The sequence below is a fragment of the Lactuca sativa genome, chromosome 4, assembly GCF_002870075.4.
Source record: "Lactuca sativa cultivar Salinas chromosome 4, Lsat_Salinas_v11, whole genome shotgun sequence".
NCBI classification, from domain to species: domain Eukaryota; kingdom Viridiplantae; phylum Streptophyta; class Magnoliopsida; order Asterales; family Asteraceae; genus Lactuca; species Lactuca sativa.
In genome coordinates this window covers 105,472-124,981 of record NC_056626.2, presented here as the reverse complement: position 1 = coordinate 124,981, position 19,510 = coordinate 105,472, and the positions used below count along the sequence as shown (strand labels likewise).

At 38.6% G+C, this 19,510-nt stretch overlaps 1 protein-coding gene and 1 non-coding gene across 2 annotated transcripts; both read left to right on the top strand.

Moving 5' to 3' along the window:
- The first annotated feature begins 3,600 nt into the window (after positions 1–3,600).
- LOC111878321 (heat shock 70 kDa protein 15-like) lies at positions 3,601–5,376 on the top strand. The gene is made up of 7 exons (XM_052771461.1): positions 3,601–4,319; positions 4,440–4,513; positions 4,596–4,628; positions 4,727–4,730; positions 4,830–4,894; positions 4,987–5,100; positions 5,249–5,376. Exons 1-7 carry the CDS (start codon positions 3,601–3,603, stop codon positions 5,374–5,376), a joined length of 1,137 nt encoding a protein of 378 aa, XP_052627421.1.
- Positions 5,377–17,871: 12,495 nt separating this feature from the next.
- LOC128133991 (small nucleolar RNA R71) lies at positions 17,872–17,978 on the top strand. Its single transcript, XR_008232316.1, has one exon. It is a non-coding gene; the product is annotated as a small nucleolar RNA R71 (small nucleolar RNA).
- The last annotated feature ends 1,532 nt before the right edge of the window (positions 17,979–19,510 follow it).

The following is a 19,510-nucleotide window of genomic DNA, read 5'->3' as shown; positions in this document are numbered from 1 at the left end:
CAATGTGCAAAAAACGTTGCAACATGCTCTTCAACGGACATACGTTGAGTGGCTTGAAGACCACCATCTTGTTGTAAGATAATGCACAGTTTCTTAAAAGCCTGCTCACTCATACAGATAAGTTCACGACATTGACCACCATTTGGCCAACATCTTGTTAACACCCTATTTCGATTCGTTTCATAATTCAGAGCCATGATCCGAAGATTAAGTATCATAAGGCTTTGGGCTTTGGGAAAAGTGGTGTTTTAGACTTCTTTTATGAATTAAGAATTTTATTTTAATGTGTTTTAAGTCTAAAGTAATTACATAGGTTTGTAGAGCTCCTCGATACCTTTCCGTGGATATAAAGATCTTCGAAAACAGAGTTGGAACGAAGAAGTTATGATCATTGGAAGTTAGGAAGGTTTTGAGCTTAGTCTAGTACGTTAGGTGTACAGGAAGTACGATGGGTATACTGGACATCCCTGGTACACTTAGCGTACTAGGAGTACGTTGGGCATACGCGGTCAGAACCTAAACCCTATTTTCATGGTTTGAGCCATATTTAAGCTCCTTAACATCCCCAAACCCATTCCATTCTCAGCCTCCACCTCTCCAACACCCTCCCTTGAAACCCTAACCCTAGTTTGATCCATGTGAGCAAACAGAAGGTGTTTTTGAGTGCTTTGGAGTGTACTTGGTGCATCTTGGAGAAGAAGCTCAATGGAGAAGTGTTGGTTCTATTGGAGCTTGTAGATCCAGACTTTGTTCACATTGATATTTCTTCTAGAGGTATAAAGTTTGAGTCTTAATGATGCATTTGTTAAATCTAGCTCGTTTTGGGTGTTATGAGCTTTTGGTCACTTTAGTGCATAAAGTTTAGATCTTGAATGATTTTGACCTTGTAATAGATAAAGTTGGAAACTTTATCCATCTAAACATCATTTTGATTCAGATCTAAAGGCTCGGAGCTTGGACTTAACGGATTAAGTTGAAAAAGATGCACTTTTGGTCCTTTTGAGACTTAAAGACTATATCTTGGTTGTTTGGACCATTCTAATGGATAAAGTTGGAAACTTTATGATGGGTTTTGAGCATATCTACATTCCTATGTGCACATGCAACCTTATTTGCTTTGGATCTAGGTTTTTCTCAAGTTATACATGCAAATTAATTTTCCAAAGCAAGAACCCTATATCTACTATATAAAATCAAAATTTATACATATTAGGGTTTAGAAGAATACATTCACTACAAGAAAAAAGGCCTTTTACGACGCGCAAATTACGACACTCATTAATTTATGTTACGCAAACGAGAGTGACATTAAAAGAGTGTCATCTCTTCAGAAAATTTAAGGATTTAGGTCACGCATTATTGCGTGCCTTTAAATTAGTGTCAAAAGAAAAAAAATTAAAAACACGGAGGGCGCTGTACCTTAAATGCGCGCCCTCTATATGTGTCGCTTTATAATTTTAATGAACGCGCGTTCCTTAGTTACAAGCGGGAAAAGAAAAGCCAAAAAATTAGAAAAGCCCGCTACCCTCCCTACCCTAAGCATTATCACGCATCTTTCATTCTCCTCACACTATTGTGCAACTTCTCAATCAAAGATCGAAGGTTACGATTTCATCTCCATCTCTCGACTTCATCATCTCAATCAAGAAAAAGGGCTTCTGATTTCCATTCATCTACTTCATCGTTGCTGTAATTTCACCTTCTTCATCTCTCTGCTGTTATTGAGAATACTCGCCAATAGTTTTCTTGCACTATTCCTTGACCTGCTTCCTTCTAGATACGCTTCTGATCGAGAGATTCAGGTTAGGGCTTTCAAGGCGCCGTGGAAACTGTAATGGTGTTCATTGTGGCGGAGGGATTAGGGTTTCTAGAGTGAGAGACGAAAGAGGAAATTGGGGTAAATGTCCGCAGAAGGAAGCATGTAATGTTGTTCTCTATTAACTGATGACTTAGGGTTTTAACTAATGACTTAGGATTTCGTATTTATGGAATCCAAGTTCTTGATTCCTGAATTTGATTTCCCTTGACCCTCCTTACAGATCCGTAGAAAGTTCAGAAGAGCCGCCACATATCTCAAGCACACGGTACCATCTCTCTCTCTCTCTCACGCACCTTCTATCTGATTTTATTTTTGCTCATCTATTCTGGATTGTATTGCTTTCGAAAATAGTGGTTACTTATTAAGGGGCATTTTGGTCAGCTTGTTAATTTTGATAGAATTCGGTATTACTGGGAAAAAAATGGGTGCACCCCTGTTCCTTTTTATCGCAGTAGCCTCTTCTTTGATATTTTTTTTCTTCTAATCTCCTTGGTTTGAGAAGCAGGGGCTGCTTGATCAAAAGTTTTTTTTTTGTTATTGGTCCATGATTGACAAATTTATGGAAGGGTTTCTTGTTCTTCGCTGATTTTGATCCTAGTCAAGACTATTGGGTTCATTGTTATGTCATATACAAAGGGCAATACTGGAATCTTCTTGTTTGGTTTGCGGTTGATCAAAATATTTTGTTTTTCCTTTTGAAAATGTTGCTGCTGAGTTTGATTCTTGCCATGGCTGCTGGGTTAACTTTAATTTTGAAAGGGGCAATTTTGGATCTTTAAAAGGGTAAAATGGGATAAACCCCAAATCTCATAGAGTTGACATCACAGATGCAGTGGAACTAGCTATTTCAACATCAGAAGCATTAACAATCCACACATGTATGTCTATTTTTAGTTTCATGGATCAGCTTCAAAATGTGGCCTTTAAATTTGCACGCTAAGTGTTTGTGAAAAGTCCTTGTTAATGATTTGGCATTTAGAGGCACCTTTTGGGATTGAGAAAGATGGGCCTTCTTGAGTTGATCTATTATAATGTTAGAAAGGGTTAGAATTTAGAAGAATGAACTCAATTTATATGAATGTTTGATTTTATAAAAAAATATGAATGTTTTAGCTTTGTTGTTTCTCTCTCAATTTTAGATGATTCATTATGTAAAAAAAAGATAGAAATTAAGTTTACAACAAAACTGTTCCTTTTTTTTTTTTGCTTTTATGTTTATCTGGTTTTACATAGAAGTTTCAATTATATCGTATAAACTTGCCATACGAATGGCTCCTAATATATTTCCTCTTGATATAACATAAGAATAAAATTAATTTTTTATATTATTTGATATGCTTATTTTGCTTACATAATTTTTTTATTTTTTATTTTTGGCATTGCAACGTGTTGGATATGCATTCCAGCAAATTTACTGGAGTGGGTTGGGCGCTTGGGCTGACGGAGTTCTTGGGAGGGAGGTCATGTTAAAATTATTTTCTAAAGAAAGAGATGAAAGATTGATACACCATCTCATGGCTTCAAAGGAGCTTCATCCATCCTTAATATCTGCCCAGAGTGAATATAAGGTGTAAGATGAGAGTTCTGATGAAGATTATCACAATCTTCATTGATGTTTTGTGAATATTTTCATTAATGGTTCTTATCTTGTGGTTTGTTAAGCAGATTATGAGTAATCGAACAGTTGTTGATAAATCTAATTACCTTTCATCTGTGCAGATTGATTCTTGTGAGGCAGAGTAACTTCTCATTAATTAAACGAGTTACTTTACTCAGCAAAGATGAGCGTAGTTGGATTTGATCTTGGGAATGAGAGTTGTGTTGTGGCAGTTGCCAGACAAAGGGGAATTGATGTTGTTCTTAATGATGAGTCAAAACGTGAGACTCCTGCTCTTGTGTGTTTTGGTGATAAACAGCGTTTTCTTGGAACAGCTGGTGCTGCAACCAGTATGATGAACCCAAAAAACACCATTTCCCAAATTAAGCGGTTAATAGGGCGTCCTTTTTCTGATCCTGAATTGCAACAAGATCTCAAGGCTTTGCCTTTTTCAGTTACTGAGGGACCCGATGGTTTCCCATTGATCAATGCAAGGTATCTTGGGGAAACAAAGTCATTCACCCCAACACAAGTTATGGGAATGGTTTTCTCAAACATGAAGACAATAGCTGAAAAGAATTTGAATGCAGCAGTTGTGGATTGCTGTATTGGGGTACCTATCTACTTCACTGATCTTCAAAGAAGAGCTGTAATGGATGCAGCTACTATTGCCGGTTTGCATCCTCTACGGTTGATGCATGAGACAACAGCCACTGCTTTAGCTTATGGAATATACAAAAATGACTTACCTGAAAATGAGCAGCTCAATGTAGCCTTCATTGACATTGGACATGCTAGCATGCAGGTATGCAGTGAAGCTCAATGCCCTTTAGTTCAATACATTACACGAGAGCTTTTAACATGCTTAATAATGGAACATGTAATGAGATTCGCAAGCCCCGAGTGAGTATTCAATTGCTTTTTTATTATTCGGGTAATTAATATCTCTACCTTTTTTTATTTAGTTCACTAATCTATACATATACATCTATATAAAAAAACCTTTTTTTCTATATTTTGAAGGTATGCACCTGTTCGTAGCGATTCGGTTGTTGGTGAGCTGAAGTTGTCAGAGCCAACTGATGTAATTCTCCTAGGTATTACTTTTGTATTTTTCAAGATTTATTTTATATACTTTTCTTAAAATGCAAATTTGTTAAATATTATGTTACATTTAAGAGATTACAAGAATTGAGATGCTTGCGGTTACTGGTAAGGATTTTAATCCTTCGACATTATAAAACTTACTTTGTTTCATATTTTCAAATATTAAATACTTATTTTATCATACCGTATTAAAAATAAAAAAGATAGGTACATTTGTTCAGAAGAGAACAAATCCTTTAAGCCATTACAATCATAATGTTCTTGCCCATATAAGCTGTGATTTGATAACATTGGTAATTTCTTCAGATGTGAATTCATTGTAACAGATACATTTGGAAGATCGAGTGAAACTGCATATCTGAAACTGCCCTGTTTCCCCTAGTCTTGTCTTCTAGACTTGACCTTATTTCTCTTCTTATCTATCATTTTTGTTACTTTGTAATTTCAATTAATATATAAACAGGTTTCTTGGATTTTTTTTCAGGAATGCCTAAAATAGAGAAGCTAGAAATTGAAGGGAAAGCTTTCCATACAAACTTATATGCAGTTCGTTGTAATTATAGTGGAGGAAAAGAGGGTAAGAGTAAAATCATGTGGCTTAGATCAATGGTTGGAAGTCCAAATCTTATTTCCATTCCCGATATCTTTTTTCTTTTAAAATTTTTTACCACTTTATGAGAAACAAAGTGAAATGTGGGTCTATAAATTGTTTTTTTTTATTGTAGGTGAAACAGAAAGGATCATCAAACATATGATCAACCTATTTGGGCTAGTATTATTTGTGGCTCCTTCTCCTGCTCCTGCTCTTCCTCCATCATTTTCTTCCATTATGCAAAGATTTAAATCTTACTAGCTTTTAATCTTTCCATCATGACAAGAATTTTGTATTCTTATCTTGCTGATAGGTCCAAAGAAACTTGAATGGGATTGAACCATTGTGCTTCCTGATTTGCTACTATCAATGGTTGTTGTGTGAATCCTCATTGAAGTCTTCATTTTGGTTTAAGAGAACAAGGTGGAGAGTCTAAAAAGAGACAAGTTAGCAACAGAGAATCTCCTCCAAGAAACAAGTTACAACAGAGAATCTTCTTCCCCTTTGTTCACACTTTACATAATCACTTTCAATAATATTATCTTCAGTCTTCCTATAGTTTCTTCATTATTAATTTTTCTGGAATCTTTTCTAGGTAGTCTTTGGTAATGGAACTGTGGACGTCGTGGTGGTGGTGGATATCGTGGTGGTGCCCCAGTCAACCAAATCCAAACCTTAATTTAGCTGTTGTTGGGCTTACCCCTGGGTAAATGAGAGTCAAAAAGACGTTTTTGCCCCTCTGTTGCTAGGTAACCTTTTCAACAACAACATTCTACTTAAGCAGGTGAGTAATCAAGATTAAGGGAGACTTTTTAATCATGTTTGGCATTCCTTTCCAGTAAGAAACAGAGTTGTATGATTATTTGTTAGTTTTATAGGAATGTATAACACATGTTAGCAATGTATTATTTTTGTTTAACATTTGAATGATTCTTTGTATGACATTATAATTTGTGCAATTTATTTTATTTTTTGAGTATGAAATTTTATTTTATATTATGCAATGGATTGTATTTTTTGTATATTGTATTTTATTTATATTATAAGAAATTAAATGCAAACTTAATTTAAAAAGTAATAAATATATAATTTTTTTTAAACATTTAAATTTACGATACGCAAAAATGTGTGTCATCTTCATTTATGACATGGCCTTTCTTGACAGGGGCTTCCTTGATACGCATTGCGTGTCATTAACACGCGCGTCGTAAGGTTACGACACACGAATGCGTGTCGTCTTCCTTTATGACAGGGTCTTCCTTGATACGCATTGCGTGTCGTAAATGCGCGTCGTAAATGCGCGTCATCTATAGACGACGCGCAAAAGCGCGTTGTCTCTCTTTATGACAGGGCCTTCCTTGACGCGCATTTGCACGTCGTCTGAGCCTTTTACGACGCGCAATGAGCGTCGTAAAAGGCCTTTTTTCTAGTAGTGATTTCTTGTTAATAGCTTGATCTTAACCTTCAAGAGCTTAGTGCCCAAAGCATTGCACCTCTAATGGAGTCACAAACACCACTTAGCAAAGGATGAAGGAAACAGGTGATTGAGGCTCTACAAAATTTGGTTAGGGTTCTCTTAGAACAGCATAGGGTCGAAAACTGTAAGTCAAGGGTCCTTTATATAGTCAAGGGGCTGCTAGGGTTTTAGGTGGAAACCCTAATGTGATTGCTTAAGCCTTAAGCAGTCCATGGAAACCTTCCAAAAGGCCCCCTTGGACAAAATCTTCTATGGGCTTCCCATATATTTCGTCCAATCCTTCCAAGGTGATCCAACAACCCATTTTGCAACTATCAATGATTTGCAAAACCAGTCCCCTTACTTTTAATCAGTTCCTTTAATCCCAAAATTAATTTATGATTAATACTAATTAAATAATTTGATTTCTCAATTAATATATTATTATTATAATATATTAATAAATCATTTATCAACCCCTTTCTAAAAAAGTCATCCTGTCAAGTTGCATTGGTGAAGGCAACCCAAAAGGACCATGCTACTATCAGATCAAGTACATACCAATTATAGTTATGGGCTTAGACACCTAATCTAACAGTCTCACACTTAGATAAGTCTAATAACTATAACTGCCAATGCAACTTCAAAATCTGATTAGCAATCGTAGCTTTCAAAAGCCGTTGTCAAACTCTGACCTAGTCAATGACGCGTCCTTTAGATAAAGGATCATATAATCCTCCGTTCTGCAAGATATCGTGTGGAAAATACATGGAATAGAGTCATACTCAATGTCCAACAATTTGTTTCCCGACTTTTGATTTGTTTGACATAGAATTTAATTTAACACATCAATTCAATCCTGACCGGGCCTGGCACATAAGTCAACACAAAATCATCAAGGGGCCCAAGATATCGCTTTTACCCACTTAGGATAAAAGGAACAAATAAAGTCTGACTTATATTCTTGTATTATGTGACATCCCCAAAATCTCGACCAGAAAAGACCGATTTCATTTATGCTTTTTAAAATAATTTCAGAGTAAATCCTTTTGATTTAAAAGTGTTGCGAATTTTGTTCCCAAAACAAAACATGATAAAATAATATTTATCAAAGCATTTCATCAAGAGATGCATTTTCATTATATAATCAAAACTCGGGATGTCATGTTTCGATACAAACCATAAAGCATAAACGATAACATTACAAGTCATTCAACAAATATATACATATACAGACTTGTAAACAAAACAACTCGATGATTCATCCATCTTACGCCCTTGCGCCACTTCCTGTAATACAAATAAAACTGGGTGGGTCACGCTTGGGAGCCTGGTGAGCATATAGGGTTTTCAACCCACAATAAATAAATTATATTTAATTTCACCAACCAATCACTATCCCGATTACCCATTCCCGTTATCCTCACTTTACGTCCCTAAAATAACATTTATCTCAAGGGACCTAATCTAGGATTTTCATCGGGACGGACATTACTGCTAAGGGGTTTCCTCAACAATAGGTATCCTAAAGGCAACCATGAGGGGGATAGAGTACACCGGTGAACACATCGTTCACGACACCTACAGGTTATGAACCTGCTAGCGTTCCACTGGACTGTCTAGAAAGAGTCTGTGGTCGTTATCCATACTCCGTTGAATAACTAGATCAACAACAAAAACAACATCGAGGCCTCTCATCTGTTTATTACACACCAACTATCTACCCATGTTCTACCCAACATATTAGTAGATAAAAATATATATTTTCATACATAGTTTAAAACCTGTATATCATTTTCATTCAATACATATTCCACATAACAGATGAGGCACACTCACATAACACCTATTTCATAGGAAATAAATCAGATCTATGAGATAGAAGAGAATGAATATACATTCACACTTATAACAACAAAATTATACACATGAACAACAATATACTTAATACACTCAAACCAATCATGTCACTCTCCGTCTCCCAGGTGAGATTCGGCCCATTCGTGTGTTTCCATCAGACAAGCACTAACTCGACCATCTTGTGTCGCAACTTCTTAGTCTTTTGGTCAATAATTGCCTCTGGTTCTTCAATCAACCTTTTGTTCTCATCAATTCTCAATTCAGAAATTGGAATTATGTCGGGAACTTCTCCCGTGAACTTCCTCAAATAACACACATGAAAAAGTGTTATGAATTTCATTCAGTTCTTCTGGTAGTTCGAACTTGTAAGCTTGGTTCCCAATCCTCTGAAGAACTTTAAACGGTCCAATAAACCTTGGACTCAACTTTCCCCTTTTACCAAATCTTATAAGTCCCTTCCACGGCGAGACTTTAAGCAAAACCGAATCTCCAACTTCAAAAGTCATCGGTCTTCGCTTTTTGTCAGCATAGCTCTTTTGACGATCCTGAGCTGCTAACATTCTTTCCCTAATTATTTTCAACTTTTCAGCAGTTTGATGGACTATCTCCGGTCCCATAAACTGCTTTTCCCCAGCCTCAAGCCAACAAGACGGCGTACGACACTTCTGTTCATACAAAGCTTGGTAAGGTGCCATCTTAATGCTCGAGTGGAAACTATTATTGTAGGAAAATTCTACCAAAGGTAAATGTTCATCCCAATTACCTAGGAATTCCAAGGTACATGCTCTCAGCATATCTTCAAGTGTTTGTATCGTTCTTTCACTTTGACCATCAGTCTGCGGATGGTAAGCTGTACTTAAACACAACTTGGTACCCAATTCCTCTTGTAGACTTTTCCAAAACCTTGAGGTGAAACGGTTATCACGATCCGACACAATCGTTAACGGAACACCGTGAAGCCTCACAATTTCCTTCACGTAAGAATTTGCAAGCTTTTCCATAGACCATTTCTCCTTGGCTGCTATGAAATGCGCACTCTTAGTGAATCAATCAACGACCACCCAAATCATGTCATGACCATTCTTTGTTCTGGGCAGTTTAGTGACAAAATCCATAGCAATATCCTCCCACTTACCCATAGGCACAGGCAATGGTTCTAAACTCCCATACGGTTTCTGATGTTGCGCCTTTACTCTCGCACAAGTCACACACTCAGCCACATACTTTGCAACATCAAGCTTCATCGTCGGCCACCAGTAGTAGGGTTTTAGGTCCCTATACATTTTAGTGCTACCGGGATGAATCGAGTACATGGTTTTGTGAGCTTCTTCCATCAGAAGATCTCTTATCCCTCCGGACTTAGGTACCCAAATCCGATCTTGGAACACCTTCAGTCCAAGACTGTTTACACCGAACACCAACATTTTGCCCAAACGTTCCTCCTTTCGGTCATTCTTCTCAGAAGCTTCACTTTGAGCTTTCTTTATACTTTCTACAATGGTCGAGACAACTTCAATTCTCAACGCTCTTGGCCTTTTCCTTTCAAGATTGACTTTCCGACTGAGAGCATCAGCAACAACATTAGCCTTACCGGGGTGGTAAAGTATCTCGCAGTCGTAGTCCTTGAGTAATTCTAGCCAGCGTCGTTGCCTCATATTCAATTATTTCTGATTAAAGAGATATTGGAGACTCTTATAATCAGTAAAAAGTTTGCACTTCGTGCCATAGAGGTAATGTCTCCATATTTTCAGAGCGAAAACTACCGCTGCCAACTCCAAATCATGAGTCGGGTAATTCTTTTCATACTCCTTCAGCTGTCGAGACGCATATGCTATCACCTTTTCTCTTTGGGTCAAAACACAACCCAATCCAACCCCAGACGCATCGCTATAAACAACGAAGTCTTCAACCCCATCGGGTAGAGAAAGTATCGGTGTCTCGCATAGTTTCTTCTTTAGTCTCTCGAATGCTTCTTTATGCTTATCGCTCCAAGCATAAGTAGCTCCTTTGTGGGTCAAAGCTGTTAATGGGCTAGCGATCGAAGAAAATCCTTGGATAAACCTTCGGTAATATCCGGCTAATCCCAAAAAGCTTCGGATCTACGTGGGACTTTTCGGTTGCTCCCACTTTGTCACAGCTTCAATCTTTGTCGGATCAACCATTATACCTTCTTGGTTGACCACGTGACCCAAGAATTGGACTTCTCGAATCCAAAAATCACATTTGGAGAACTTAGCATACAACTTCTCCTTCTTCAAGACTTCTAACACTTCTTGCAAGTGTCTGCCATGCTCCTCTTGGCTTTTCGAATAAATCAAAATGTCATCTATGAACACTATCACAGATTTATCTAGGAAAGGATTACAAACCCTATTCATTAAATCCATGAATGCTGCCGGAGCATTGGTTAGTCCAAACAACATAACCAAGAACTCGTAGTGTCCATATCTAGTTCTGAATGCAGTCTTCTCGATATCCTGCTCTCTTACTTTCAGCTGATGATATCCTGACCTTAGGTCGATCTTTGAAAAATAACTTGAACCTTGTAGTTGATCGAACAGGTCATCAATCCTCGGCAACGGATATCTATTCTTTATTGTTGCCTTGTTCAGCTCTCTGTAATCGATGCACATTCTCATACTTCCATCTTTCTTCTTCACAAATAACACCGGAGCTCCCCAGGGCGATGAACTAGGTCTAATGAAACCCTTGTCCAATAACTCCTAAAGTTGCATCATCAGCTCCTTCATCTCCGTCGGTGCTTGATGTGCACAAAAGTACCCACTAATTTTAATATTTATAACCTAACAAACTTAGACTATCTATGCACTTATAGGCAGTGTACCTAGTCAGATTACAGTATAGCTTAGGTAAGTCGGGTGTCGATCACAGGGAACGGTGTTCTAGTTAATTTACTTACAATTTTAATAAATGGTTTTACCTGATTTTACAAGATCAGATGAACTTAAATCCAATTCAATAAGTAAAAACACACACTCTTGTTTAGATTGAATCCACTTTTCCCTTATGGTTAGCTAACAATTACGGATTATTAAGTTGGTTTTTAATTATATTAGTAATTTAGTTCTATCTTACCAATATTTAATTAATTCATGTCAAACCATGTATGTTCACACATAATTAAACACAGAACCAATTATAGTTGTAAATATGCTATATAAGATTTGTTGTGTAAACGCAATTATGATCACAATTCTCGTTCTCTAGCACAGCTAAACTTTACTTATTCCAATTATTAACTAAGATTGGTCAATCCTAGCTCTAACAATTCAATGTTCACTAAATTATTAGGCAAACAGGTTCATGCAGTTTAATGGTCACTAAGCTACACAGAACATGTAATTAAACAATTAGATAAATAAATATTAACATGCTAGGTCATACAAATCAAACACAAGCAAATTTTCACCAACTAAGCTTAATCCATAATCATTTAACTATTCATAAGTTCAAAGCTTCATCTAGCTAAACAAGAGTAGCTAGATTCAGCTGCTCATCATAGTAATTAAACTAACACAGCTAAAACTAATGAAAGACATGTTCTAGAAATAAACCTTTACTTCTTTTGGTGTTGAAAACCCTCTTCCAGAACCTTTCTTTCGTTCTTATTCGTCTTCTGCAACTCTTTTTCTTCTGCCAAAAGTCTCCCTTTTCGTAATAATCATCAGAACTTATATAATGCTTAAAAACTCGCGCCACGTCGTGGCCAGGTTGCGCCACGTCGTGGGCTTCAAGCAATCCGTATCCTTCAAGGAAATCCTCCGTGTCGCGATGCTTATCTTCTGAACACCCATGCCACGTCGTGGGCTTCATCGCCACGTCGTGAAATTAACTCTTATCGTGAATTTATTATTTTCTTGTCTTCCAAGCCTCCCATGTTCCCCATTTTGTCACCTTTGGTCCCTTTCTTCGAAAATCCTTTGTATTGGCTGAAAATAACAATTTAAACTCATAAGTATCTTCATTCTAAACATGTTATCAATTTATTAATAAAAAAGTACTTAAATAATGCCTAAAAATAAGTGTAAATATGGCAATATCAAAATACCCCACACTTAGGCTTTGCTTGCCCCCAAGCAAATTTCAACTTAGTTCTTAATTACTAAAACTACACAGAACAATCCGACTCTAGTTCAGCCATTATGCCAAAACCTCAACGCATGCATTTGTGTCTAATATTCTCCTAAAGTACCCCCCATACTTTAAATACTCACAATCTTCATAAACACTCACCCACTTTTTCCGAACAATGCTCATTTTATGCAACCCTCCGAATCCATCCGCAGAAAACCTCCTAACCTCAAGGTATTTTTAGTTGAGCAACCTAAGCGTACATAAACTAGAATTACAATTTTCCGATACCACTATGGAGCTTTATTTGAATTATTCATTTCTTTGGCATTTGATCTTTAGTTTCTTTGAATTCACCACCTTTGTTTGATTTTTTTTTTTTCTGGTATCTTCAACTTTTTAAATTTCTTCAGAATTTTGATCTTTTGATCTTTACTTTATTTGCTCCAAAATTCTTCAAACTTTACTCGTAATTCTCTCTCTTTTTTTTTTCACATGTAACTCACTTTTTTCCACTCAAAACCCTACATGCTTAAGCAGAGGCGCTCAACCTCAACCTTTATTGGTTAATGATAATAATTTTCCTGGATACATTTCAGGTCTAGGCTGCTAAACCTATTGCATCCCTCAAACCAAGCGGGGTTATGTTTTTGTTTCATGATTTCACTAAAATAAGGGAGGCCACAAATGCACTATAACGTATATTGGCTCAACTAAACATTTGAACTTTCATCGGATCATCCCGCATAATACTAGCAATTATAGCTCAAATTATTAGTACTAGATTCAATTAATTTTAATTTTCCAAATTTTCTAGCAATTTACTTTTTCTACCCCTACCCCACACTTATTTCATACAATGCCCTCATTGTATGTATAAAACAAATCAAAATTAAAGACAAGGGAGAAAAAGGAACAGACTCCCCTGGGATAGTGGCGTGAGCATCTCCAAAAGCGTGGACAATGTACAATTGGACTTCCAAAAATAGAAACTCGGTGGAAAACTGGTTGAATACGTAAATAAACCACGAACCGAACTCGAAACATCAATTCGTCAAAGTGTGTATTTGTAAGGAAAAATGTGGCAATGATAAACTGGATCTCGTCGTGATATGGGTTGAAACCGCAAACACCAAAAAACTAAACTACTAAAAATTGCCAGAGCACCACGACGTGGCACAAGGAGTCCACGTCGTGGAAACTGATCCTCAGCAGAAAATGAGTTGTTTGCTGTATTTACTCTAGCAGCTTTGACCAATGACTAACTGGTTTCCGACGCTTCTATGCAAATATATTTCCCAACTATAACCTCTCTCCTAATAGACCCCACACTTATCTTGAATTGTGGTTCCGACTCACGACTCTTAACTTCTTTGACTAGACAAACACGACTCGAAAGTTAACCTTCTATGCTCCTTAGAATTCCAACGCTAATCTGAAAAAATGAGATCAACCCAAAAGAGAAATAAAGTAACATAATAGTCTTAATAAAGTTTTACATCATCAAAAACAGAACAAAAGAAATAAAATCAATCATCATCATGATCTTGTGCTCCACTCGGCCCTGCTCCATCATCTTGTGGACGCCATAGCTCCTCCCATGTCGGAAAATACGGATATTGTGGTGGCATAGAAGGTGGTCGGGTCACACCCAAATGTGAAAAGATACCCTCAGTAAGCTGGGTATGGTAAATAGCATGACCTCGTAGATTATCCAAATATGTTCCCACCCGACTCTGAAAAGGGTCGGTGGGCACTCCTTGCACATACTGCGAAGCAGCACGCTCTCGTTCGACCTCACCTCTAGGCCGCACATTCCGACGCCTCGGCCTAGCTGGTGGTTGCTGTCCCGGCTGCACTTCTTCCTGTTCGTCATCGATCGGTGGTATAACAAAGCGACCCCCGATATTCACCACCGCGCGCATCACACCCAGGACTTGAATGGTCAAGTCTGTGTCCGGGAATCGAGTGAGATTCCTCACAAAGTCAGGGTTCAAAATTTGATATGACCTAGCCAGGCGAGTAACCAAATGCCCCCCAGTAATCGGGCTCCCAGGCCTAGAATTGGCCGCTTTCTTCCCCATAAACCTTGCCAACATATAAGGCAGATCACAACAAACCCCCGGGGTAATGAGTGTCCATAAATAAAATAGATTCTGGATGGGGACCTTATCACCATGATGCTTGTGATTGATTGAAAACGTGATAAGGCGGTGCAAAAATCGGAACACAGGATTCCGTATTTGTGACTCACTCGAGTCACGAGTGTTGTACTCATGGTTAGAAATGCCCCGCCAAAACTGCACATCCAAAGTACCTGGAGTAAAATCCCGCACACATCCAAGCAAGAAAGGAATAAAAAATGGAGATTGCGTCTCCACTTCCGTATAGAGTCCCATACGCCAAGCAAACTCCCGAAGACTACACTCACGATATACACCTCCAAGACGAAACACAAGTGCCCTATTGTAGGTGACATCAAGGGTGCGTTCTTCAAAACAAACGGTAGAAAAAAAAATTCTACCGACAATTCCCGGAACACGGGTTCTTGAATGGCGAATAGATTCCTCCACCCGTGACAAGTGAACGAAAATTGATCTCCAACATAAGTCTTCGACCAATAACGTTCCAATTCCACTACCATTCCCACTCTACCCAGCCATCCCCAATCAATAATTGGGGCTATTGCAAACTCCCTATTGTATAACCATCCAAGTCGATTCTCGTAGGTTGTTAGCAACGGTCGGGGAATGTTTTGAGGGAATTGATATAGAGGATGTATGCTTGCTACATCTATCGGGCCCTCTTCCTGCTGGACAGCTCGTCGTGGTCCCATTTCAAATGGAGTAATTAGCAAGATCTTGCAACGAATTTAGAAGTATAATAAGAAATTGGCAGTAGGGTCGTGATGTTCCCGTGAGTGCGGCAGTCTTCCAAGTGGGGGATAAGGGGTTTCTCGGTCAAAGGGGTTTTAAGCGATTGGTCCCCCCCCCCCCTGATTTTTAAAGGCCACGACGTGGCGAGCTTTGCCCACGTCGTGGTCCTTGAAAATCAGATCGCGAATTATAATTAAGCCCACGACGTGGCTGGCTATGCCCACGTCGTGAGACCTGTCAGATGACAAATTTTAATAATATTCATCTAATTGACTAATTTCTTTGCAAATATTTCATTATTTAAAGTCCCCTACAGCTATTTCTCTGCTTATTACCGGTTTTTTTTTTTTTTTAGATGATGAATTGATGTCTTTCCTAATTAAAAAGAAAATAAATAGAAAAAGAAAATTGCAAACCAAACTCGGGTTGCCTCCCGAGAAGCGCTTCTTTTTCTTGGAGTCTTGAGCTGGACTCCGTGCCTTCTACGTTGACCCTTCGGAAGAGTCTACCACCAGGATCTTTTGTTCCTTGAACCGCCGTTTATAAGCTTGAACTCTCCTTTTATACGCCTTCTTTGAATTTTCTTTTTTAGTTTTTCCATCTTCTTCATGCTTTCGTTTTGTGCCCTTTGTGTGTTCCTTGCTCTCCACAACGTTCCCCTCTTCTTTCACCTCCGGCCTTGTTTCTTTTGAAGTGACTTCATCTTCATCACTTGTCATTTCCTCGTCCTCTTCGCTCACCCAAGAAGGTGGGTTCTTGTAAGCTATGACTTCAATCAAATACGGAACAGATGCCCTGGGTTTTGCCCTCTTGGCTTGATGAACTACCTTTATCTCTTCTTCCATAAGCTTTTCCAACTCTTCTAGTTCATTCTCTTCATTAATTGTGAACACTTCTTCTTTATCTTCTTGAAAATCATTTCTTATCCCGAAGACTTCTTGTTCATCTCCAACCCTCAAAGTGAGCTTGGACTCGCGGATATCAACCAGGGCACCAGCAGTGTTAAGAAATGGCCGACCAAGGATTATCGGAACATCCGTGTCTTCTTTCATGTCCAAGACTACAAAATCTATTGGAAAAACAAATTTTCCGATTTTCACCAAAATATCCTCCACTATGCCTCGGGGTTGTGTCACCGAACGGTTCGCCATGTGAATCTTCATCTTTGTAGCCTTCATCTTCTGAATCTCCAATTTTTGATAATATGAAAAAGGCATTAGATTAATGCTAGCCCCGGAATCGGCTAAAGCATTAACCTTCATTTTATTCCCAAACTCGCATGGAAGAGTGAGGCGTCCAGGATCCCCCATCTTTTCTGGTGTTTCTCCCAACACAACTTTTGAAATTTGCTCACTTAGAATCACTGTAGACTGTTTCTTTAATTGCCTTCGCGTATCTATCAAGTCTTGCAGTAATTTCCGGTTCTCGGAAGCTTTGGATAAGGACTCAACAAAGGGAGTATTAATTGGAATCCCTTTCGCATGCTTCACAAACTCTAAATGTTCCTTCTCCAGTTGACTAAGTGCTGCACGGGTGGGAAATGGCATAGGTGGATGATAATCTGGAATAGGCTCAGCAGATTTTTGCTCAGACTTGCGCCACGTCGTGGCCAGAGGCATGCCACGTCGTGGCGAGCCTGGTTCAGTGTTCTTTCCATTTTCGATCCTTGATTTCTTGGGCTGCTGCGGTTGTTCTTCCAACGCCTCCAGGAACTCGGATATTGTATCTTCTTCAGTATCGATGGCCATTACGTGAGATTGGGCTTTTACTTCGGGTTTCTTCGGGGACAATTTTTCATGGACTAAAGTGGCTAGTTGACCAAGTTGTACTTCAAGGTTGTGGATGGAGGCTTGCTGGTTCTTCATCAAGGTTTGTTGTTCCATGATAGCGGAATCCGTGGCATCATGTCTCTTTTCCGAAGCCTCCATAAACTTCATCAAAATGGTCTCTAGGTCGGGTTTCTTCTCGGTTGGTGGCTGCTCCTTTTGGTAAAAGCCTCGACCTGTCTGCCTATACTTCTCTTCTTTTTGCTTTTTATACTCTTCATAGGGCAGCCACTCCTTCTTTGGTTTCCTCCATTCGTCATCAAACTTATCCCCACTAGAGTAGCACACTTGAGCTTTTCTGTTCCCATACTCATCCATATTGCAGTCCTTGGTCAAGTGTGGACCACTGCATCGCTCACATCCTACTCTTATGGCATGTATCGACTGGTCCATTTGTGTTATCCGGCGATCCATGTTATTTAGCATGGCCATGACAGCTGCAATTTCTTCAGTTTGGGTCCCTCCACCGCCTTTACTTCCGTCTTGCCTCGGGTTATGGTACTCGCGAGAGTGTTTTGCGAATTCTTCGATGAGCTCCTTGACCTCCCTTGGATTTTTCTTTGTCAACGGTCCTTGAGAATCAAGGAGTTGTCTTGTCATTACATTGACCCCATCATAAAAGATTGACATCTCTTGCTGCACATTTAGGTCATGTTGAGGACAATTTCTGAGTAGGCCCTTGTACCGCTCCCATGCTTCGTATAGTGACTCTCCCGGTTGTTGCTCAAAGTTGGCTATCGCCTTCTTGAGTTTGGCTATCTTGGATGGCGGGCAGAACTGGTCCAGGAATTGCTCACGCATTTGAGCCCAAGTGGTGATTGTACCTGGTGGGAGTGCTTTTAACCACTCCTTAGCAGCTCCTTTGAAAGTGATAGGAAGCATCCTAAGCAAGACTGTATTTCTTGTGACATTTGGGACATTAAAGTAATCAGCAATGTCGTTGACTTCGTCTAGATGCTTAAAAGCATCCTCATGATCCTTCCCGAAAAATGGGATGTCCTTCAGTGCTGTCAATATGTGTCCCTTTAGTTCGAATGTGGCAGTGGCAGGAATTGCGGGTTGGACTAACCCAGGACCCATGTCATCTCGAATCCGCTTTTTGTATGCTCCCATGGACATTTCTTCAATCGCTGCCATCTCGTTCCTTGGCTCGTTCTCGGGTTCACTTGTGTGTTCTTCAAATTCTGGCTCGGTATCGCTTTCGGACTCGGTTTGCACGGGTGTGTGTTCCAAATGCTCAAAATTGCTCTTGTGCTTCGCTGATGAGCTGGACTCTCCTGTCTTCTTTCCCGACTTCCTAGAAAAGGCTGACTTCAATTCTTGCAAGGGTGTCTTTTTCTTGTGAAGTGCAGATTCGGGGTCTTCCAGTGGTGGCACCAAGTGTGTGTTTGAGCTTCTGGTCATGAACTCCTGCAATTTGCTAAACTAAAACGTAAAACTGAACTAAAATAAGAAAAACTAACTACCAAATAAAGATTTTTAAAAATTTTGCCTGTCCACGTCGTGGCAAGTATATGGCCACGTCGTGGACTGTGTAAAAAAAATTTATTTTTGCTGAAACATTAACTTTTTGTGGCTGTGTTTCCACAAAAAGGATCGATTAATTTAATGCAAATAATTTAACTACAAACTAAGCCGTTCCCCGGCAACGGCGCCAAAAACTTGATGTGCACAAAAGTACCCACTAATTTTAATATTTATAACCTAACAAACTTAGACTATCTATGCACTTATAGGCAGTGTACCTAGTCAGATTACAGTATAGCTTAGGTAAGTCGGGTGTCGATCACAGGGAACGGTGTTCTAGTTAATTTACTTACAATTTTAATAAATGGTTTTACCTGATTTTACAAGATCAGATGAACTTAAATCCAATTCAATAAGTAAAAACACACACTCTTGTTTAGATTGAATCCACTTTTCCCTTATGGTTAGCTAACAATTACGGATTATTAAGTTGGTTTTTAATTATATTAGTAATTTAGTTCTATCTTACCAATATTTAATTAATTCATGTCAAACCATGTATGTTCACACATAATTAAACACAGAACCAATTATAGTTGTAAATATGCTATATAAGATTTGTTGTGTAAACGCAATTATGATCACAATTCTCGTTCTCTAGCACAGCTAAACTTTACTTATTCCAATTATTAACTAAGATTGGTCAATCCTAGCTCTAACAATTCAATGTTCACTAAATTATTAGGCAAACAGGTTCATGCAGTTTAATGGTCACTAAGCTACACAGAACATGTAATTAAACAATTAGATAAATAAAT

Coding starts and splice junctions, on each gene's coding strand:
- LOC111878321 (XM_052771461.1), top strand. CDS start 3,601: ATGAGCGTAGTTGGATTTGATCTTGGGAATGAGAGTTGTGTTGTGGCA. Junction 4,514..4,595: donor AACTGATGTAATTCTCCTAG/GTATTACTTTTG, acceptor GTTACATTTAAG/AGATTACAAGAATTGAGATG. Junction 4,895..4,986: donor TGCATATCTGAAACTGCCCT/GTTTCCCCTAGT, acceptor ATATATAAACAG/GTTTCTTGGATTTTTTTTCA.